The 23,789-nt window shown below is 43.8% G+C and overlaps 1 protein-coding gene across 1 annotated transcript in view; it reads right to left on the minus strand.

Moving 5' to 3' along the window:
• The window catches only part of LOC145344173 (protein Wnt-2-like), a 31,194-nt gene extending 15,139 nt beyond the window's left edge, over positions 1 to 16,055 (minus strand). Inside the window, exons 1-4 of the mRNA XM_080191097.1 lie at positions 15,973 to 16,055; positions 6,118 to 6,338; positions 3,949 to 4,226; positions 1,655 to 1,919 (exon numbers count right to left, since the gene is read on the minus strand). Of these exons, the coding sequence (XP_080047223.1) occupies positions 1,655 to 1,919; positions 3,949 to 4,226; positions 6,118 to 6,338; positions 15,973 to 16,055 (847 nt within the window). The remainder of the gene's footprint in view (positions 1 to 1,654; positions 1,920 to 3,948; positions 4,227 to 6,117; positions 6,339 to 15,972) is intronic.
• Between the last annotated feature and the right edge of the window lie 7,734 nt (positions 16,056 to 23,789).

Genomic DNA, 23,789 nt, shown 5'->3' on the forward strand with positions numbered 1-23,789 from the left:
CGAATCCCTACAGTGCAGAAGACTGACAACAATTCCACCCAGGTCCAGTCCCTGTAACCCCATGTATTTACCCTGCTAATCCCCTGACCCTAATGATCACTGGAGCACGGCCAATCAATCTAACCTGCACAATTTTGGAGTGTGGGAGGAAACTGGAGCACCCGGAGGAAACGCACGCAGACACGGAGAGAACATGCAGACTCCACACAGACAGAGATCAGAGGCCAGAATTGAACCTGGGTCCCTGGCGCTGTGAGACAGTAGTGCTAACCACTGTGCCACCGTGCCACCCAATTCATTTGTGAATACATGAAGAGTTGTAACCGCCACTGACTACTGCATTATGTGACTGCTGAATTCAAATCGATATAATGGCAAATATTTTACAAAGTATGCTGAGATTGAAAGGATTATGCTGGGATTATCATTTCATCTTCATTTTTAATATAACTCTTTCCTGACTATCCCAAATGCTCTTAAAACCCCATGTTGGCATTATGTTATGGAAGCGAATGCTTTTATACCAATAGACTCAGAAGATTTCAATACTTCTTGTCTTAAATGACATCCAAGAATGATACATAGAGGAGAGTAGAGTACAAGGACTGTCTCCTGCCTTAATTCTTCTATGTGGATATTGTGAAAACTGACTTCCTAGCTTTTCTTCCTTAAGGAAGACTAGAGTGGCATTTACTGCAGCAAAACCACATCAGCAATGCAACCAAACTATTTCTGTTTGCAATGTCAAATGAAAAGTTTTAAGTCCAAAAAGCAAATCTGTTGAGGATGTGGAGATATTATTTTTTGGTAAATGTTGCATTCACAAGAAGTATATTAGCGCCAAGAAGTAGTTTCTCACTATTTGCATTTGGGCGGCACAGTACCACTGCTGCCTCACAGTGCCGAGGACCCAGGTTTGATTCCCGGCTTGGGTCACCATCTGCGTGGAGATTGCACATTATCTGCGTGGGTTTCCTCTGGTTTCTTCCCACAGTCCAAAGATGTGTGGGTTAGGTTGATTGTCATGTTAATTGCCCCTTAGTGTCCTGGGATATGTAGGTTAGAGGGATCAGCGGGATAAATGTGTTAGGTTGCAGGGATAGGATCTGGGGTGGAATTGTTGCTCTATGGGCCAAATAGCCTCATTCTGCACTGTAGGGATTCTATGATTTCTATGATAGTTTTGTTGTTCTCTGGTTTGAATGCAGATTGATCTCCCCTTTACCTTGTACAACAGTATTTATTGCTTCTACCTCAGAGAACACCCTCAATGCACCAATGTAACTTCTCCACAGGTGCTCAGAAACTGCAATGCAATATGAATTTGTGTTACTCTGCAAGTTGTAAAAATCACATAATCGATTTGATTGAAATTTAATTTTAAGCGCCCTACTATCCCATCAGTTTGAGTTGGATTCAAAGCCAAGTCCCATGGGAAAAAAACAAGTCGCTGATGCAGAAACCATTCAATTGGGGTGTTTCTTATTTAAGGAAATTCTAATTGAAAACATCTAAAGAAGGGCACGGATTGTAATGTAAAAAGGTGTTATAATTTCAGGATGAATACGTACAGGGTAGGCTTACACTATGATAGCAGCAACCAAATTGAGTTTACATTCAGTGGAATATAACAAACATTGGAGTATTGGATTACCTGCTTCTCTGTCCATGACACAATAATCTGGTGAATTCTCAAAATACACAAGGTCATTCTTCGTTGGCTTTTTAAAGTTCTTGTTTGCGACAGTGAAACCAGTCCCATCTTGGTTCATGATCACCTGGATAGCTCCATTGTATTTTTTCCGCAGGTAATTACCCGTTTTTTGAAAGTCTGCCATGGCAAGCCAGCAAGTTCGCAAAGTACATGATCCACTCACTCCGTGGCATTTGCATTCAAGCTTCAGGAAGCGTTTTACAGCCTGCCAGGAGGATAAGAGTACCTTCAGTTCCCAACAATAATATCATTGAAGCATCAATTCACGGGAGACATCAGCAGTGGCATAATCAGTAACTAACTGGTATCAGGAGGAGGTCTTGTGGCGCAGCATCCCTGCCTCTGAACCAGAAGCTCCAAGTTTGAATCCCACTGCAGGACTTGATAGCTAAGGAACATGGCTCAAAAAACACGGTCAAACAGGCCGAGTGCGTCAACTGGCAAATCCTTCCAAACACGCCAATGGCTGGCGAAAACAGCAGGAGAGATGCCTGGTCAGCCATGTTTGATGTGGAGTGTGGCCCTCAAGCTATAAGTCCCTAGTGACAAACTAAGCAACCCTGTTCCAGGAATTAATAGCTTCAGAAATAGATGAAAATCTGCCTTAGTGCACCACTGGGAAGAGAATTGGAATGGAATTGGTACCAGATTAACCTAATTACAAATTAAATAGAATACAACTTAATTGCAGAAAACTATTGCTATTTAACAATAGTGTACTAACCCTATATGTGAATACATGTTCTGGAATTACAGTTTTATTTACTTTTTATAAGGTACTTGAAATATCTGTTTTTCTGTGAGTGTTCTCGCTAGATTCCTGGAAATAATCAGCAGAAGAAACAGGATGGTTACCACCGAGAAATGTGACTGCGGCAATGCTGATATTCACAGGGTTGTCAGCAACATTCCTACCCACAAGAGCAAAAGATAATTTATTGCAAGGCACTGGTCTCTTCTCTAACCTATGGGTGGAGAATTAATTGGTTGTTATACTTGGCAAGAGTCCTAACAATTCAGTCACACAGTCCATCCTCAGAGCACATGCATTCTGTGCTGGACACCACAGTATGATTTTAACAATGTGTGGAATTGAAACAAAGCAGTTGAAATGTTGGATAAAGCCAGATGAAATCTGAAATACATAGCAGATCTCTCAACATCAGAAAAGCTAGAAGTGTTAACCTTTCAGGGCTAGATCCTTCATCAAAACTGATAAAGGGACTTTTGTCTTTTTAGATGCTGGTTTATTTCTAGTATTTTTATGCTTTCATTTCAGATTTGTAGCGTGTTAAGTTTATTTCCACCCCCCACCCCACCGAGCACAGTTGATATACTAAACCATCTCCAACAAAGAAGTGAACTGGATCTTAATCAAATTGGATTAATTGGATTAAAGTCCAGCTTTTAATGTCTGAGTTTAGAGAGATGTTCGGATTTTTTTTTATTATGGCAAATCTACATGTGGGTTTGGAAGAGAATGGAAAGGATCAGTTGGCCAGAAAAGGTAACAAATGATGGAGTGCTGGACAAGAGTGAATGAACACAGAAATGAACTGAATGTAATTAGGAAAGTGCAGAGCGGGTGGGCAGGGCACATTTTAAGAGGAAATGGGAAGATTTCCAGGAAAAAGAGGAAGGAAGCAAATTTTATTGCAGGATGGATGGAAAATTGAAGGAAGTTATTGGCAAATGAAAAGACTGGCACAGGATAGAGACATGGAAAGACAACTAAGCCAAGGACCTGCCTTGGGGCATAGCGTACATGATAATGATGATTACTGCAGCAAATGTGTCTTTCTGTTGAGCACAAATGTTTACATGTTGCTGTCAATGGGACTGACGTGATCTAACATACATCCTGAGGAGGTACATGGACGATCATTAGCAATTCCACCCTAAATGGTGCAGAGGTTAGTCAAGGTACATACATGGATTGTTGGGATAAAATAGAGAGACCTTTACTTTGAATGCAACCTTGGTTAATTAAACCTGACATGTAGATCCTTGATGTTGACACTGGGTGCCTGAAATGGAAAAATATCAGTAAGCACATCACCAAAAGTTTAAATGCTTGTCACTTCACTTCTGTGCAGTGACAACCTGCTGTTTGTCTTTTCTGTTGTGAAAGCCAAAGTGTTTTGCAAACATTTTTCTTTGTGGAATAAAACTTCCCATTGCCAAATGTAACAAGCCTATGGTTTTAAAAAGCTGAGGAGTAAGAATGAACGCACCTTTCGGCCAGCTCGGTTATTATGCAGGTTCATTAGTGCCTTCCCGTCTTTTCCTTTCTTTTCTTTGGCATCCACAAATGCTTTAGCAAAGCTAATACCGTACTCAATGTTATCACTGCATCCTCCCCAGTCGAAGGTTCCCTTGCTGTCCTTGGAGCTGCCTTTTTTTTGAGGGTCGCAGGAACAGGAGCTGAGTTCTCCCTGACTACAAGCTCTCGTTATGGCAAACACAACACCAGCAGAGGAGATGGCATAAACAAAGGCGGCTTCTCTGCTACCTGCATCAGGAAAGCACAAGATGGTTGGCTAAAATGCCTACTGTCACAAGGCAAATCCCTGCACTGCCATCTCAGCCCACACGCACACAGACACAGACACACAAAAACACACACATGGACATGCACACACACATACACACACATGGACACACATACATGTACACACATGCACATGTGCACACCCGTGCACACACATGCACATGAACACACACATGCATGTGCACATACATGCACACAAACACACACAGGTGAGGTCCCCTCCACAGGAATTTGTTACCATCAGTATCCATTTAAGTTTAATTTTAATGGCCTAATTTTAGTTTCAATGGTGGGAGCTCCAGCAGGATTAGAATAATTCCATTCCATTGACTGTGATGATTTTATACATTTCAGCACTGTGATGATGAAACAAGATTACAATAATAAAGGTACTTAAATATCAAGAATAGTTTTTAGTTAAGCATTGATTTCACAAAAATAAAAACAAATAGTTTAAAAATAATGAGAAAAGATTTTAAAAAGGCAGAAATCTTGGTATAAATTAACGATCTAATGTTCATCAGTGGTTAGTATTATATAACCAGCAGCGATGGTGGGATTGATGCTGAGATTCTGCAATCCATTCTTTGGCTCTATCTCCAGTTGACTGCATTGTGGTCACCAAGAGTAGAAATATTATGTAAATAAAGATACAGAGAACCTATTTCCCTAAATGTTAATAGGAAGCTGAGCAAATTGTGGAGATTATGTTTAACAGCCGCCTTATTGTAAACCACTCAAACTTCCATCATTATTCTGACTGTTTGAACCCATTGTTAGTCTTCATTCCCAGTCCGTCACTCACATTTATTCCATATATAATGGAGCTGAGATCGATTCTCTGCTCAAAGGGACCAAATATTAAACAAAAATCTGGTATGGGAGCTGAAGATTTTAAAGATTGTCTGATTGTTAAAACGGAGTCAATACAGTGCTACTGTGCAGTTTATGTTTAATTATTATTCAAGTAATTATCTGAGAGTCTCAAATAACTCGAGTCTATCTTTCTCAATCAAAAACATTTGTAAGTCGCTGCTGAGCAGAGGATAGAATTTTAATGTCTGATTTTTATTGCCTAAGTATTCACCCATATTTTACCAAAACTTTAGAAATAGGAGAGTCTGCATTCTATAATCAAAGCAAAGTAGATCTTGAACTGTAACTTTAATTTTTAATAATGCAAGCAATGAACCAGGTACACTCTCCAGACATTATAGATTGATAGCCCAATACGATTCATCTGTCTATGTATGTGAACATAGAGTTTCTTTGTGGCTGACCTTATTGTGACCTGGGCACATGCACAGCTAGCCATATAATTTTGGATTGCCAGCTCTTGGGCGCACTTCTCAGCCACCATTAGAGTCATACAGTCATAGAGGTTTACAGCATGGAAATAGGCCCTTTGGCCCAACTTGCCCGTGCTGCCCTTTTTTTTACCCACTAAGTTAGTCCCAATTGCCCGTGTTTGGCCCATATCCCCCTATATCCATCTTGCTCAGTCGAAATGCTTTTTAAAATACAAAATTGTATCCACCTCGACTATCATCTCTGGCAGCTTGTTCCAGACACTCACCACCCTCTGTGTGAAACAATTGCCCCTCTGACCTTAAACTTATGCCCTCTAGTTTTAGACTTCCCTACCTTTGGGAAAAGATGTTGACTATCTAGTTGATCTATGTCCCTCATTATTTTATAGACCTCAATAAGATCACCTGTAAGCCTCCAATGCTCCACTGCATTTATTGCCTGTAACTAGCATTTAAAGTATAAGTGCAACCTACAAAGACAATAGCAGTTGTGAAGATAATCTCAGAAATAAGTCTGGCTTTTGATTCCATTTTTTACTTACTTCTGAGCATGACTCTACCAAAGAGCGTGTGGTCCCTGTCCAGAGTGTTACAGTTCCAGCGATGATGGCGGAACTGATGCTGACATTCTGCAATCCACTCTTTGGCACCATCTCCAATTGACTGCATTGTATCGGGGTGTTTGTGACAAAGCTGTCGCTGTCTGCTCACTAAGCCTGGGATGTTGTCACAAATCACCCGGGTTCCAAGGGCACCCATATACCTGCCGGAATTAGTGGAATAATCAACAACTGCAACATTCAAGGTACAAAAATAGAACAACATTGCCGGAGAGTGAAATCTTTATTGATAATTATGAACTTAAAACTGTTAAATCTCACATTCAACTTCCATTTCCTCTTTTGCTGGTGTCCTCCCTGCTTTCTCCTCATCGTTCTATCTCACCCCATTCTCCCCTCATCCTATCCCTTCTCTTTCCTATCCCCAATCCTCCCTCTCCAACCCCTCCTCCTCCCCTGTACTCCAGCATTCTAAGCAAACAATAACCAAGTCTCAAAGCATGAAAGTCCATGTTGTAAATATCTAATGGGATTTATTACGCTCAGACTCAGAAATCCTGTCATTATGATAAACACTTATTGGAGAATCTCTTGCCTCTATCAAATACAAAGCATGTTGACTGAAGTTGAAGTATTTGAACTGATCTTCCAAACACTGTGAACAATATTTTGCAAATACCACTGCTGCAAACTAAAATATTCATTCCATTTCCTTGCTGCCGTGTAGGAGGATGAATTTCAACTGATTCCTGGCCTTACTTGGGGATTGACAGTAATTTTGCTGGATCCCATGCAGCAAAATAGGGCTAATGATTCTTCACCAATGATTGGTGCCATATTTAGACAGAACATTGGCAACCATTTAGATCTCTTTTGGCAAACATTAGCTTAAAGTTTATTCATTCGTGTCACAAGTAGGCTTACATTAACACTGCAATTAAGTAACCGTGAAAATCCTTTAGTGGCCACACTCTGACACCTGTTCGGGTACAATGAGGGAGAATTTAGCATGGCCAATGCACCTATCCATTACCTCTTTCAGGCTGTGGGAGGAAACAGGAGCACCTGGAGGAAACCCATGCAGACATGGGGAGAATGTGCAGACTCCACACAGACAGTGACCTGAGCCAGGAATCGAACTTGGCTCCCCAGTGCTGTGAGGCAGCAGTACTAACCACTGTGCCACTGTGCCACACACAACTCTGCAGTTATCAGGAAGTGGTTTGCAAGGGAAATTAGGGATGGGTAATAAAATGCCAGCCAATAAAATGGATGGTCCCCATCCCAAACATAAATGTATCTAAAAAGATGCATACATCATCTCGCTGGGCCCAAGAGATTCAGCTCTCCATGCTCCTGATGTTGAACAATGTAGATAGGTTGATGACTGCACCAAATTTAGAGTTGCTGCCTCAACATTTGACTTTGCAGTAACCACAGGGACTCTGGTGATCTTGAAAAGCTTCAGTGTAACAAGGCCTCCAGTATCATTCAGTTCCCTGACACTTCATTTGATCTTTTCTCCAGACCAAATCAGGGTGCGAGCTAAAAGACTTATTAAAATAACTTGATTTTATCTTCCTTGTCAAAAAAAAGGAGCTGATTGAGACATCAAAAGTTGACATCGTCTCTTTGCAGATGAACTTTCCACATGGGAGTTAAAAGGTGATTACTTGAGATCTGACTTTTGATTGAAAACCTTCACCATCAGCAACTAATGAACTGATAGCTTGAAGGTAACAAAGTTGGCTTTCCTGAATGTCCCTCTATTGAGCTAACAAATTTACACCAGGCAAAATCATAGTCTGGGAAAACACACTAATTTATTGTTGTGGATCACCAGAAAGTTAACACAAATTTCAAAACCAGAATTTGAGCACGATACAAGCATTTTCAGGAAAATACTGGAAATGAACAGAAAATGCATTTCCCCTCATCACCCTCTCCTCACCCCCCGATCCACCAACCACTCCCAGCACCTCCCCCCTCCAACTTCCCCACTTCCCTTCCCCCATATAAGGGGAATTTTAAAAATTATTTTGTGGGATATGAGTGCCGCTGGCACTCATACCCCTAATTGCCCTTGAACTGAGTAGTTTGCTCGGTCATTTCAGAAGGCGGTTAAGAATCAATCACATTGCTGTGAGTCTAGAATCATATGTTGGCCAGACCAGAAAAGGACAGCAGATTTCCTTCTCTAAAGGGCATTAGTGAACCAGATGGTCTTTTACAACAATCAACAGTGATTTTGTGGTCATCATTAGACTTTCAATTCGTACTTTTTATTAAATTCAAGTTTCACCAGGGATCCAAACCTGGGTCTGCGGAGCATTAGCTGGGATTACAGATTACTTGGCCAGTGACAATACCACTACCCCCACCATCTCCCCCATCTAAGCATGTAAACATACCATCTTAATGAAAGATTTATTGCTCTGTTAAGTGCAATGGTCCTAATCAAAATGAATAATTCAGATCATTTAGTTACCCATAAAAGCGAATAAGAATAAACAGTAATATGGGTGCTCTGCTGACATGGAGTGTGATGATATTAAATATAGCACCAGTCAGTGGTGAACTAGCATCAGGTCCTATTTTCCTGCTTGGAAAACATGAAGACACTACTGCCATTCTTTGATTGAAACTAGAAATCCTTTCTCCTTCAAGGTAGCAGGTAAATAGTCTGCCAGCAGGTTTTGATAGCTGCAAATTATTTTTTAGAATCTTTGGATGATCAGTTTGAATGATTTCTCGCCCTTATCATTAATTCCACACAGATGACAATACTTCAAATTTAAGGCCTGTGCTCTACAGGTAACTAAGATGTATCTGAGCTGTCTGGGCTCTGTCATTGAGTGCTGCAATGCTGAAAACTATCCCATTCTTCAATATTCACTTTCACCTCCTTAACAAATAGAGAAAATGTAAAAATGTCTCAAAAATGTTAAAGTTCTCAAAGCAGATTGTCCATTCCAGAGCAAATTGTTGGGACAAACTAAAATGATATTTTTGCATCAGGGTATGTCATACCATTCTGTCCTCCAAAGTTGAAAAAGTATTCCGTAATTATAAATGAAATTTATCTTTATCGCATAAAGTAAAAATGTATTGACAGGCAGCAATGTGCGCTGATATATTTTCCAGATAACAGTAAAACACCTCCTAGGGCAAGTTTGTGACTTGACCATTGCTTTATCATGAGGTTACTCATTCCCAGAGGAAGTGTGAGAATTAAAAATTGAACAATCCTAGTTCATCCTGGCACATGATTACACTGTTATAACAAAACAGATGGAAGAAGATAAACCCTAACCAAAAATAAAAGAACAGAACATGGAATGAAAGACTTAAAAATGAGAGAAATGAATATGGTAGAAATTGAATTAATGAAATCAGAGCACTGAATATTATAACAGAAAGTTTCTTCCTGCAGCCATTAGGTTAGTACACAAATGATTGATGTTGATGATCAGAATACAAACAAAAGGAACACATGAGCAGTTAGCACTGCTGCCTCATAGCTTCAGGAACCAGGGTTCAATTCTGGCCTTGGGTCATTGTGTGGAGTTTTCACATTCGCCCCGTGTCGGCGTGGATTTCCTTCGGGTGCTCCGGTTTCCTCCCACAGTCCAAAAATGCACAGGTTAGGTGGATTGGCCATGTGAAATTGCCCCTTAGTATTCCAAGATGTGTAGGTTAGGTGGATTAGCCATGGTAAACGAGTGGGGTTAGAGAGATGAGTGGGGTTAGAGAGATGGGTGGGCCTGTATAAGATACTCTGTCAGGGACTTGGTGCAGACTCAATGGGCCAAATGGCTTCTTCTACATGAGTGTATTGTTGTTGGCTGAGGAAGGAAGAGCTCTTTCATTTGAAAAAAAAATCTTTTACAAGAACTGCTAGTTAAAGATGCAAAGAAGATAGAACATGAACAATGTCGGAATGCTAATTTGTGGTTGTGTGAAATTCTATTTTCCTCTTTCTTGCACCCTTCCTGTTCTAATTTTCCATCTTGCTCTTTTCTTTTTGACTATTTAATGCCATTATTTCATTATTTACAATTGGTAAATAATATATTCTACTAAAAGAAAAGGACAAACTATCATTAAACTAGTGAGACTCCACAGATGAATGCAGATATAAAGAAATAATTGAGAGTCAGGTAAGTGGTATATGTTAAGTAGATAGACACAGAGGAGGACATGTTAACAGAGAATACAAAAGGATTTGGAGCTAAGTTTAAAAATTTGGAAAGCAAAGAACAACGAAGAGGTCAATTATCAAGAAACATGAAACAAAATCTTAAAATAATTTGTCAGCATATCATTAAATATAGCCTGTGATGGGAATGGGACCATTAAAGGATAGACAGAATAAGATCACAGGTAGCAATAGAGATGGCATAATTATCATATAATTATTTCACTTCAGTTTTTATCAGGAGATGGAACAGATTGACATGAGATTGAATAGTGAGACACACAATGAGATAATGTTGTTAGAATAACAAGGGGATTTATTGAATAAACAAATCAAACTTGCAAGTATAAAACTCCTGTTCTTGCATTGAAATCATATATTTTATAAGAATCTATCAAACATAGTAATTTGTTAGAAAAACCTGTGGTACCAGAAGACTCGCAGATAGCTAATGTCATTCCTATATTTAAGAAAGAGAATAGACATGTCCAAAAAATTAGAAACCACTCAGCTTAATGTTGGTGTTGGGTAAAATAATGGAATCACAACTAAAGAATAACATAGAACATCTATAAATTGAAAAGATAACAATGAATAGTCAGCAAGCATTTCAAAAGGGAAAATCTTGTTCAACCAGCGTTATTGTTTATTTGAATAGGTAACGGAGAGAACAAATAATGCTAATGTAGTAGATCTAATTTATCTGGATTTGCAAAACTGCCTTTGATAAAATGTCCATAATGGACCAATGAATAAAGTCAGAGAATGTGGAATAAGGGGGAAAGTGGCAGAATGGATTGTTAGCTGGCTCCAAGACAGAAGGCAGAGAGTGGGAATAAAGGGTAGCTTTTCAGAATGTCAGAAGGTGGGAAACAGTGTTCCATAGGATCAGTACTGGGACCACTGCTATTCACAATTTACATTAATGAGTTGGATTCTGATATGAAAAGCACAATTTCTAAATTTACAGATTATACCAAATTGTTGTGGGATGGGGGGATGGAGGTGATTATGGAATAGTCAATACTGAGGAGGACTGTGACTAATTACTAACAAGTAAACAATTGGCAAATTAAGGTAAATATAAGGTAATACATGCTGATGGAGGATAAGGGAGGTAATTCATTACTTGGAAGTTGCAGGTCTAGGTGAGGCCATGGAATAAAACAATCTTAAAATACAGATATACTAATCAGTAAAAGTTGCAACACAGGTTAGCAAGGCCATTAAAATATCAGATCAAGTGCCAGGCTTTATTTCCAGAGGGACAAAATGAAAAAATGAATAAATTATACAATAGAGGTCCTTAAAATTACATTTTTGATAGAGTGGATAGAGGGAATGTTTCCTCTTGTGAGCCAGAGGCTATCAGTGCAAGATAGTCACCAAGAACTCCATTAGAAAATTTGGAAGAAACATCTTTACCCAGAGTGTAATGAACATGCAGAACTTGCAGCTAAGGGGAGTTGTTGAAATGATTTAAGGGGAAGTTAGAGAAATACTTGACGGTGATGGGAATGGAAGGTTATGATGAGAGATTTAGCAAAGAAGGTGGGAGGATCATAAACATCTGGATGGATTTGTTGAGCCAAATGGCTTTTTTCCGTATTGTTTTGCCCCATAGAATGTTATCCTGTGTAATTCTATATCATGTTCAGAAAATCATAGAATCCCTATAGTGCAGATAGAGGCCAATTGGCCATCAAGTCTGTATTGACAACAGTCCTACCCAGGAACTTAGCATGGCCAATCAACCTAACCTGCATATCTTTGGGCAGTGGGAGGAAACCGGAATACCCATGCAGAAAGAAGGAAGTCTCACAACACCAGGTTAAAGTCCAACAGGTTTATTTGGTAGCAAAAACCACAAGCTTTCGGAACGCTGCCTCTTCGGCAGGTGAGTGGGAGTTCTATTCACAAACAGGGCATATAAAGACACAAACTCAATTTACAAAATAATGGGTGGAATGCGAGTCTTTACAGGCAATCAAATCTTAACACCTGATGAAGGGGCAGCACTCCGAAAGCTAGTGGCTACCAAATAAACCTGTGTTTACCCCAGTCCAACCTCGGCATCTCCACATCATGAATACCCATGCAGACACAGGGAGAATGGGAAAACTCCACAGTGTCACCCAAGGCTGGAATTGAACCCAGGTCCCTGGCTCTGTGACGCTCGCTCCCAGCCCCGCGTCACTCACTCCCAGACCCCCCAACGCCCACTCCCAACCCCCAACAACACCCACTCCCAACCCCCAACGACACCCACTCCCAACCCCCAACGACACCCACCCCCAACCCCCAACGACACCCACCCCCAACCCCCAACGACGCTCACCCCCAGCCCCCAACGACGCTCACCCCCAGCCCCCAACGACGCTCACCCCCAGCCCCCAACGACGCTCACCCCCAACCCCCAACGACGCTCACCCCCAACCCCCAACGACGCTCACCCCCAACCCCCAACGACGCTCACCCCCAACCCCCAACGACGCTCACCCCCAACCCCCAACGACGCTCACCCCCAACCCCCAACGACGCTCACCCCCAACCCCCAACGACGCTCACCCCCAGCCCCCAACGACGCTCACCCCCAACCCCCAACGACGCTCACCCCCAACCCCCAACGACGCTCACCCCCAACCCCCAACGACGCTCACCCCCAACCCCCAACGACGCTCACCCCCAACCCCCAACGACGCTCACCCCCAACCCCCAACGACGCTCACCCCCAACCCCCAACGACGCTCACCCCCAACCCCCAACGACGCTCACCCCCAACCCCCAACAACGCTCACTCCCAACCCCCAACAACGCTCACTCCCAACCCCCAACAACGCTCACCCCCTGCCCCCAACAACGCTCACTCCCAACCCCCAACAACGCTCACTCCCAACCCCCAACAACGCTCACCCCCTGCCCCCAACAACGCTCACCCCCTGCCCCCAACAACGCTCACTCCCAACCCCCAACAACGCTCACCCCCTGCCCCCAACAACGCTCACCCCCTGCCCCCAACAACGCTCACTCCCAACCCCCAACAACGCTCACCCCCTGCCCCCAACAACGCTCACCCCCTGCCCCCAACAACGCTCACCCCCAACCCCCAACAACGCTCACCCCCAACCCCCAACAACGCTCACCCCCAACCCCCAACAACGCTCACCCCCAACCCCCAACAACGCTCACCCCCAACCCCCAACAACGCTCACCCCCAACCCCCAACAACGCTCACCCCCAACCCCCAACAACGCTCACCCCCAACCCCCAACAACGCTCACCCCCAACCCCCAACAACGCTCACCCCCAACCCCCAACAACGCTCACCCCCAACCCCCAACAACGCTCACCCCCAACCCCCAACAACGCTCACCCCCAACCCCCAACAACGCTCACCCCCAACCCCCAACAACGCTCACCCCCAGCCCCCAACAACGCTCACCCCCAGCCCCCAACAACGCTCACCCCCTGCCCCCAACAACGCTCACTCCCAACCCCCAACAACGCTCACCCCCAACCCCCAACAACGCTCACCCCCAACCCCCAACAACGCTCACCCCCAACCCCCAACAACGCTCACCCCCAACCCCCAACAACGCTCACCCCCAACCCCCAACAACGCTCACCCCCAACCCCCAACAACGCTCACCCCCTGCCCCCAACAACGCTCACTCCCAACCCCCAACAACGCTCACCCCCTGCCCCCAACAACGCTCACCCCCAACCCCCAACAACGCTCACCCCCAACCCCCAACAACGCTCACCCCCAACCCCCAACAACGCTCACCCCCTGCCCCCAACAACGCTCACCCCCAACCCCCAACAACGCTCACCCCCAGCCCCCAACAACGCTCACCCCCAACCCCCAACAACGCTCACCCCCTGCCCCCAACAACGCTCACCCCCTGCCCCCAACAACGCTCACCCCCTGCCCCCAACAACGCTCACCCCCTGCCCCCAACAACGCTCACTCCCAACCCCCAACAACGCTCACCCCCAGCCCCCAACAACGCTCACTCCCAACCCCCAACAACGCTCACCCCCAACCCCCAACAACGCTCACCCCCAACCCCCAACAACGCTCACCCCCAGCCCCCAACAACGCTCACTCCCAACCCCCAACAACGCTCACTCCCAACCCCCAACGACGCTCACTCCCAACCCCCAACGACGCTCACTCCCAACCCCCAACGACGCTCACTCCCAACCCCCAACGACGCTCACCCCCAGCCCCCAACAACGCTCACTCCCAACCCCCAACAACGCTCACTCCCAACCCCCAACAACGCTCACTCCCAACCCCCAACAACGCTCACTCCCAACCCCCAACAACGCTCACTCCCAACCCCCAACAACGCTCACCCCCTGCCCCCAACAACGCTCACTCCCAACCCCCAACAACGCTCACCCCCTGCCCCCAACAACGCTCACCCCCTGCCCCCAACAACGCTCACCCCCTGCCCCCAACAACGCTCACCCCCTGCCCCCAACAACGCTCACCCCCTGCCCCCAACAACGCTCACCCCCTGCCCTCAACAACACTCACTCCCAGCCCCCAACAACACTCACTCCCAACCCCCAACAACACTCACTCCCAACCCCCAACAACACTCACTCCCAACCCCCAACAACACTCACTCCCAGCCCCCAACAACACTCACTCCCAGCCCCCAACAACACTCACTCCCAGCCCCCAACAGCACTCACCCCCTTTAACATTCGGACCACAGTATCATTTTGCTTTTAAAATACACGCCATATCTAAATGCAGACGTTGTTTTAGTTTTTCCACCCAGTATGTCGTTGATTCATATTTAATTGGACAAACCAAAGCGAAAAATTCACACACGGGATTAGATTTTAATAGTTACAGTTCCTTTTCTATTCTTGAAGAGAGCAGGGTCGGTGGGAAACCAGGTTGAAAGAGGCAGGACGTGGAATTGTGCGAATCTTGAACTGTTTATTGAGGGGCTGATTGTCCAGTGTCCGACTAATCGATTAGAACTGAACAGCGCAATTAGTAGTTTAATCCGAATCAGAAACGGGATTGTGGAGTACAGTCTGCGGAAGGTATGTAACCTGTCTCTCCAACTGAACAACCAAGTTCCAAAGCCCTACTCAGCTTCCCTTTCTGTCTGGAGAGGAGAGGTTCCTGGAACATTATTCTCCGACTGTGTGTCTCTGCAAGGATTTGGAGTCAATAACACTGATATTCTCCAAAGCGAATTGGGAGCAAAATAAAACCTGCAAGTGTTAACTCTTATTCACAAATTGGGACAGATTATCGATGTTTCAAATAAAGTCTGAGGAGGGTGCAAAATCAGTTAATAATTAAAGTGAGACATTGCATTTTGCAATAAAACGCGTCTCCGTGTGCCAGGGCGGTGACTTGGGCTATTTCTCTCCACTCTGTTCATTTCAGCTTTCAGCACTGTGCAGATGGGAGAGCATTGGGACCGGGAGGAAGCTGTGTTGTTTGACCCAAGGGTGCAAAACAACCAAAAGAGAAAATGCTGGAAAGACTCAGCAGGTCTGGCAGCATCTGTAAAACATTAAGCTGCCTGCTCGCTCCAAGTGTTGGAACTGAGCAGTGGGGCATTGCAATGGTTTGCTGCTTCTCGCTGCAGTCAGTGACTTACCACCATGATGAGTAGACTGGGGCTGCCAGCCACACTGCGACCACAAACAGGGACAAGCAGAGCCCCCGGAGCACGGGGCTCATATTAGAAGGTTTGAATCCGGATCCGGGCCAGATCGCACATGGTCTGTAGAAGTTGTTCCATCGATCCACGGTCTCTTTGAGATTGCCAAATGGCTAGGACCTGTGGGGGAGCAAGTGCCTCCCTCTTCAAACACTCCTGGATTGTGGCTCTAACAGTTCACCAGACCTGGAATCGGAGCGGATCCTGTTCCATGGATTTTGCGGACATTCCCTGGAAACTTTGCCAAAAGGAACATTTTGCAAAGCTTCGGTCCAAATCACAGATGCTGAGCTCCCATGTGCTGGCTGCTGGACATTGCAATGACTTTTTGGAAGCAGATATCGGCTGCCTTCAGTCCTGTGGTCTCGGGCGGGGTGGGACAAGCAGGTTCCTGATGGATGAAGGTTAGAGGTGAAGTTATTTAGCAGCAACAAAAAAAGGAAACCTTAGTCCAAGGCGTCAGTAGTTCATCATTCTCATAGGAGGGACCAATTCCGTCAGCCTTTAGTTAGACTGGATCTTCCAGCTAGACAGAGCACACTACATTAACCCTTTCAAACTAAAGCAAAGAGTTCGGGCTCAATGATATACTGAAGACACTGGTCGGAATGTAATCGGGAAAATGGGATTGAGATGAATTCTGATTGTGCGCCATAAAACTGCAATACAGTGTTACACATCGTTAGTGCCTCTGCTGCCGTGTTTTATAAGGAGCTCACTCTCCAGCCTTTGATCTGAATAAAGGCTCGGATTATGTTCTGTCATGCGGATTACATTGTGTCCTTATAGTTACCGAGAAAATGTGGCGTTTGAATTCACCGAGATCTCAAAATCCCGAAATGAGAGAAAGTTCCATGGGTCTACACAATTATTGAATTCTTAAACCAGGATATATGTAGCGGGGAAAGTAGCAAGTCATTCATTGACCGTCTTTTCAATACTGGAGTTATTATTATTGATCTTTCAGAGCTAGAAGGAGGAAGGGTTTTTTTTTGGTAATACAGCCTGTCGGTGCCTGTGTTTGTCAATTCCTTTGACCTTCAAGACTATCCTGAGGTTTTGTCACAACTCATTAGATCTGTCTTTGATCTCGTTTCTGGAGTGAATGGACAACATTAAGGTTGTGGGAATGCAGTTGTGTGGTGCTGAAGAGAGGGTGGGAGGGAGGAAGGGAGGCAGGAAGAGAGGGAGGGACAGATAGGTCAATTGTCAAATCCTGATGATGGTTAATCAGTGTCCACTTATTTCCAATCTAAACCTACAGAGTAGATGCTGTAATCAGCAATGTGACAGTATTAATCCATTACCACCCACAAACACTCACAGGTCAATGTGAGGCAACATCCTCGTGTTAACAAGCACTGCAACATCAGAAAGATTTATTTCATTGCACTTCTGCACTTCTCTACACCGATTGCAAACTGCAACACTACATTCTACACCCTCTCCTTTCCTCCTCCCCATGTACTCTATCAACGATATGTTTTGTCTGTATAATACGCAAGAAACAGTACGTAAGTTTTTAAGGTTAAGTTTATTTATTTGTCACAAGTAGGCTTACATTAGCACTGCAATGAAGTTACTGTGAAAATCTCCTAGTCACCACATTACAGCACCTGTTCGGGTACACTGAGGGAGAATTTAGCATGGAGGATGCTTCTAACCAGCATGTCTTTTGGACAGTGGGAGGAAACCCACGCAGACACGAGGAGAATGTGCAAACTCCACACAGTGATCCAAGCTGGGAATCAAACTCAGGTCCCTGGCACTGGGAAGCAACTATGTCAGCATGCCGCCTTCACTGTATCCCAGCACATGTGACAATAATAAACCAAACCAACTTGTATAAAATCCCAAGTTGTTTTAGCCAGCATGTTAGAGTAGATTAGTAATTATTCGTGAGCTGATATCGCTCCTCTCATTTCCCACAGGTGTCATTTTATGATTGTCCATTTAGCACTGATATCCCTAGAGAACCTCTTCTGTTGATATTGGAGTTTCCATGTAATCAATTCCACATTCAAGTGTATTAACATCACTCAGGAGGATGTGGAACCAGCAAGAAAACAGGAGCAATGTGGACATTCTGGGTGTTGCTCCGCTTCAGATGTTTGATTTGGGTTAATAGTTTCCCATCTGGAACGATGGAATAAAATTCTGGCCATTCTTTTCACAAGGAAATCAACATAATACGAGGCACTAGTTATTTCTGAATCAAGCTGCTAAGTTATGTTAAAATAAGCAAAATACAGCCAATCTGGAATCTGAAACAGGATAGGAGATTGCTGGAGAATCTCAGCAAGTCTGGCAGGCTGAAAGACGTGCTGGTTAGGTGGATTGCTTATGCTAAATTCTTCCTCAGTGTACCAAACAGGCGCCACAGTGTGGCGACAAGGGGATTTTCACAGTAACTTCATTGCAGTATTGCTGTCAGCCTGCTTGTAACACTAATTCATAAACTTTAAACAATATCTGTAAGGTGAGAACTGGCCGTAATTCTCCAGCTGCCCAGTGAGAATGGAGAATTTGGCACTCAGTCAAGTCTCCATTCAGTGCAACGGGACCGGAGAATCCCAGTTGCGGGCGAGGTCGGAGAATCGGGCATTTCGAGTCCTTTTGGCTCTTTGTCAGAACTGTTTTGTTGTTGGATGGTACAGGCCGATCGGCAAAACCAAATCAGTTAAAACGTTAAAATTCAGTCAGATAAATAATGTGTGCATGGAGTTGCCAAGGATTTTATTCTATATCCATTACTGAAATTTAAGAATGAATAAACACAGTCTCTGACCAGTTGCGTTTTTGTGTCTCTCCGACCAATTCTAAAGTTGTCCGGTTACTTTAGCACTGTGGCATCTTCTCTGTAAGATTTAACTATAATATTTGTATGTACTGGTTCAGAATGACTCCGACACTCCATAATTTGTACATATGCACAATCTATAAGGCATCCCCATGATATTTTAAAATATGAGCTAGAATAGATGGATTTTAATTCATCTTAATTTTCCTAGAAACCGCTTTTTAAAAAGAAACTGAATTTACAATTTTCCCCGATTGAACTAAGGTGGAAATAATATAATTCCAGGGAGGTCCAACGCCAGTCTTTAGACCACTTACCGTTATCACCAAATAATTCGTGTAATAGTAAAGTTGATCATCGACCTGCAGGAATAAATCTATAAGATTCAAGATCACTCTCACCATTCGCGGTACAAAGAATAGCAAAATCTAGCCTTCCCTTTTACAATCAGCAAAGGGGGGCCTCATATTATCAAATATCTGCAGCCGCCTTCACAATAATTCCATCAGATTTTTTCACTTGGAAATGTGATATCGCATTAATATCACTTCAGTAAAAGGCGGGCACCCCAAGGAAAAGGGACTAATACCTCGGATACATGTTAGCTTTCTCCGAATTCAATAAAGTTCAGCATTTTCCCAGCAGCAACCCAGGAAAAATTTCCCGCGAAAATAGACAACATCCAACGTTTCAATAATGGATACGTGGACAAGGTTAAGCTCGCGTGACCGTGTTGATTCCAGAATCATGTTATTGGGACATGCAGTCATGTATGTTCCCTATCTGGTTAGTTATTAACCTGCACATTTATGTGTGACAAATGGTCATATTTGTTCCATGGAAACTTTTAGAATCTTTTCCTGATTTTCTTAAAAAAAATACACGGACCTGATATCTGTTTTATCCAGTAGCCTGCGGCAGTCAGCAATTTCTCTTTGATAATTACCCATGAGAACATACATTCCCCAGATAGATGAGTGAACTCTGCGGTTCTGTTGATCGGAAATGAACTTCAGCGACGGCAACATGAATGTTCAACTTTAAACAGACCTGGCAGATGGCAATTGGGATAGACTTGTGCGCGCCAGTAACTGAATTCCAGCCTGATTTATTCTGTCTGACTGAGATCATTTGAACCGGAATTTTACCGCCACGCCCGCCCCGGAATTGGGACGGGCGCGGCTCGCAGGACGGAATTCCCCATTGGTCTCGGGTGGGATTTTAAGAGACTCGCCCGAGCGAGGTCGAAAAATATATTGATGCAAAGATCAGCACAGATAAATGGCCTGATAGTTTTCGAGGAGGGAATATATTCCGCATAATACTTTAATCCCTAGCTGTAAAACATTTATGGTATGTAATGTTACGTGGGGAACATCTTACTTGAAGTACATAACTTTACACTATTTCATATACAAAGCTATCAAAACGCGCAAGTTATGCATCAAATTTCTGTTACGCCCCCCCCCCCGCCCCCCGCCCGTGAGCAGGAAGGAATCGAATTATCTTGTACGCTGTGTTTCGTTCAAACCATCCTACGAATTCCAGCAATTTGTCCATTCTCAGTGGCCTGGATTCTCATTACCATGAAACTAACTGTTCTTAATATCTGCCGACAAACAGCCAAACGTGACAGCACAAACAGCTCTTGTTACACACCGACACAAACCAGGGATTACTTTTGAAATTGCAGATGCTGGCAGTTATTTAAGTGGAATATAAGCAGATTCTGATCAGAAATGAAGGCGTTGTTATGTATCTGGGACTGGGTATATACAATGTTTGAGAAAACTCTCGGTTACGTTTGCTCGCCAGCGATGTGTGGTTTGCCATTAAGCCGCGCCGCAGACCTGTAACACCTGCCGACATCTCCCTGGCCATCTCTATAACAGCTCGTGGCGATTAAATAAACGAAAATGTCGGGACAAAAACATCAAATGCCGCCCCCCCCCCCCCCCATTTGCTGCAAATGTCGCCACACATTTGTGATGGAAATGTCGAGCATTGGAATAATGAAGGATTTACTCTTGAGGGTGAACCTAGTGTGAATTCTGATCCTCTGACACTTTGACAAGTGAGGCGACACTTGAAGTGATCATGCCGATATCCACACGAAAATACTGAACAGCGAATTGTTAAAAAGTACAATATCTCGGTTGAGATATCTTGCAAACTGCGCTAAAGAACAGAATCAAATCCAGCCCAAACTAATCTGAAAAGATCATTGTCCTGGCAGTTGTAAAGTTTGCTACATATCTTCCAATCACTCAAATCGCTTTACTTGCAACACCAGTTGTATTCTCTGTAGGTTTATGCCACTTACACATTCCCCGTTGGGTTATTTAATTTCCACCCGTAATTCCGCTAATTGACAAGGAGTCAGTTTTGGCAAGAAGTAACTACATGGCAATGTGGGGACTGTGTACCAGGGCGTTATCACTGAGGGATAGGGTGGGTTTTACTTACAAATAGTTCCTGTCGCCAATCGAAATGGAACACCCGAAAGAATCTAACACACCCAAATTCAAACCATTGAAACAATCATTTAGTACGCGGTTGCAAGAAGCAAAAGCCAATAACAATGACACGATAAATTACACAAGTTACAACAAGCAATGAATTAAACAGGTAGGTAAATACTGACAGAAATCTACTCAACATTAAACGCTGCCAGAAAGGCGGACAGTTCTTGTGGTTGGTTTCATCTTCAGTGGCGAACCAATCATTTAGCTGATTTGATCAGAGTAAAAAGCAGGACAAAGTACTTGTCAAGAACTCCCCTCGGTAAAGGATTAAAAGCGTTAAACTTTATTAAGTATTTGGTCCTGTCAGGAACAAACCAGGTCGATGCCAAAAATTGGGCCAATTGAGGACATTTCAAGCCCCTAGTTCCCAATAAGAATCATATTCACATTAAGTCTGTTTCTCTCTCCACAGATGCTGCCAAACCTGCCGAGTTTTTCCAACGTTCCTATTTTTACTCCATGTGGAGATTCCAGTGTTGGATGGGGATGGGCACGGGCACAGTAAGAAATCTCACAACACCAGGTTAACGTCCAACAGGTTTATTTGGAATCACTAGCTTTCAGAGGGCAGCCCCCCTGTTGGACTTTAATCTGCTGTCAGACATCGGCAGATCTCAGCAGTGAAGTACTTAATGGAAAGATGTAATACTGTCCACAAGCTTACCTTAAGCTTCATTGGAATAAGTGGAAGATGCAGAGGAGAGTGAGGTCAGAGTCAGAATGAGGAGATTTAACAGGCAACTGGAACCTGAGAATTGCAGGAGTTCAGTGAGCACAAGGCTGTCTGAAAAGTGGTCAGCCAATCTGCGTTTGGTCTGGCCCAACGTACAGGTGATTGTCGCAGGAACAGAGTGCATAGTATAATAAATTAAAAATACAAGTAAACTGTTGTTTCACCTACGAGCGTTTGGAGCTTTGAATGGTGAGAAGAGTGGTGGCGATGAAAGGTAATTGTTACCCTTCGTCTGCAAAGGATGGTGTTGTGGAAAGGCTGGGAAATGGCTGTTGGAGGTGACTGAGGAACATAGTAGGGTGTTACAGAGGGAACAGTTCCTTTGGGAACAATGTAAAGGAAGGGGAAGTGGTGGCATCATGCTGGAAGTGGTTGAAATCGAGACATGATCTGTTGAATATGGAGGCCGGTGAGGTGGAAGATGAGGATAAAGAGAACCCTGTCAAGACTCTGGGAGAGGTAGGAATGAGAACAGAAATGGAATCGATACATTAGACCCTGTTATGATGAGTGGAGGATCCTCTATTGAGAGGAAAAAAAGGACACATGTTGGAAGTACTAGTACAGAAGAAGATGGCATCATTAGGATACAAGACATGAGGAAATGGAAAGAGTCCCTCCAAGAGGAATTGGTGATCTTGTGGTGGATATATTGGGAGAGATTGTGGCAATGGACTAATAATCCAGAGGCCCAGACTAATGATCTGAGGCTGCAGGTTCACATCCCACCATAGTAGCTGGTAACATTTAAATTCAAATGATAAAATCTGGAATATAAAGCTAGTCCGAAAATTGTGACCATGAAAATTGAAAAATGATCATTGTGAAAACCCATCTGATTTACTGAATCCTTTAGGGAAGAAGTCTGTCACCCTTATCTGGTCTGGTCTATATGTGTCTCCAGACCCATAGCAATTTGAACAAAAAGCAAAGAAAATTACAGCACAGGAACAGGCCCTTCGGCCCTCCAAGCCTGCACTGACCGTACTGCCTGACTTAGTTAAAACTCTGTACTCTTCCTGGGACCATATCTCTCTATTCCCATCCTATTTATGTATTTGTCAATACGCCCTTAGAAGTCACTACCGTATCTTCTTCCACTATCTTCCCCAGCAACGAGTTCCAGGCACCCACCATCCTGAGTAAAATATCTGCCTTGTACATCTCCTTTAAACCTTTCCCGTTAAACTTATGCCCCTAGTAATTGACTTTTCCACCCTGGGAAAAAGCCTCTGACTATCCACTCTGTCCATACCCCTCATAATCTTGTAGAGTTCTATCATGTAGTTGACTCTTAGCTGTCCTCGAAATGGCCTAAGCCACTCTGGTCAAGGAGTATTAAGGATGAGAAACAAATGCCCACATCCCACAAAGGGATAAAGAAAATGTTTCATACTATGTCCTCTGATATGGTGACAAAAAGTCAAAGAAGGAAATGTAATAATGAGCAATGGAAGACAAGGCAACAGTGGAAGGGAGGGACACTACATTTTTGGCCCTTGCTGGATTATATTTTTCTGAAAGTATTTGTTTCAAGACTGGTCAAATACCTATGAAATGAGAGGGGATGTGGTAATATTGATGCAAAGTTAGCTGAGTGACAGAAAACAGGAGGGGTGAATAGTTATTTCTCCAAACTGGAATAAGATATATAGTGAGGTTCCCCAGGAATCAGCACTCTGAGCACTGCTCTTCT

Source organism: Carcharhinus amblyrhynchos, chromosome 6, assembly GCF_965287045.1.
Source record: "Carcharhinus amblyrhynchos chromosome 6, sCarAmb.v2.hapA, whole genome shotgun sequence".
Taxonomy (NCBI): domain Eukaryota; kingdom Metazoa; phylum Chordata; class Chondrichthyes; order Carcharhiniformes; family Carcharhinidae; genus Carcharhinus; species Carcharhinus amblyrhynchos.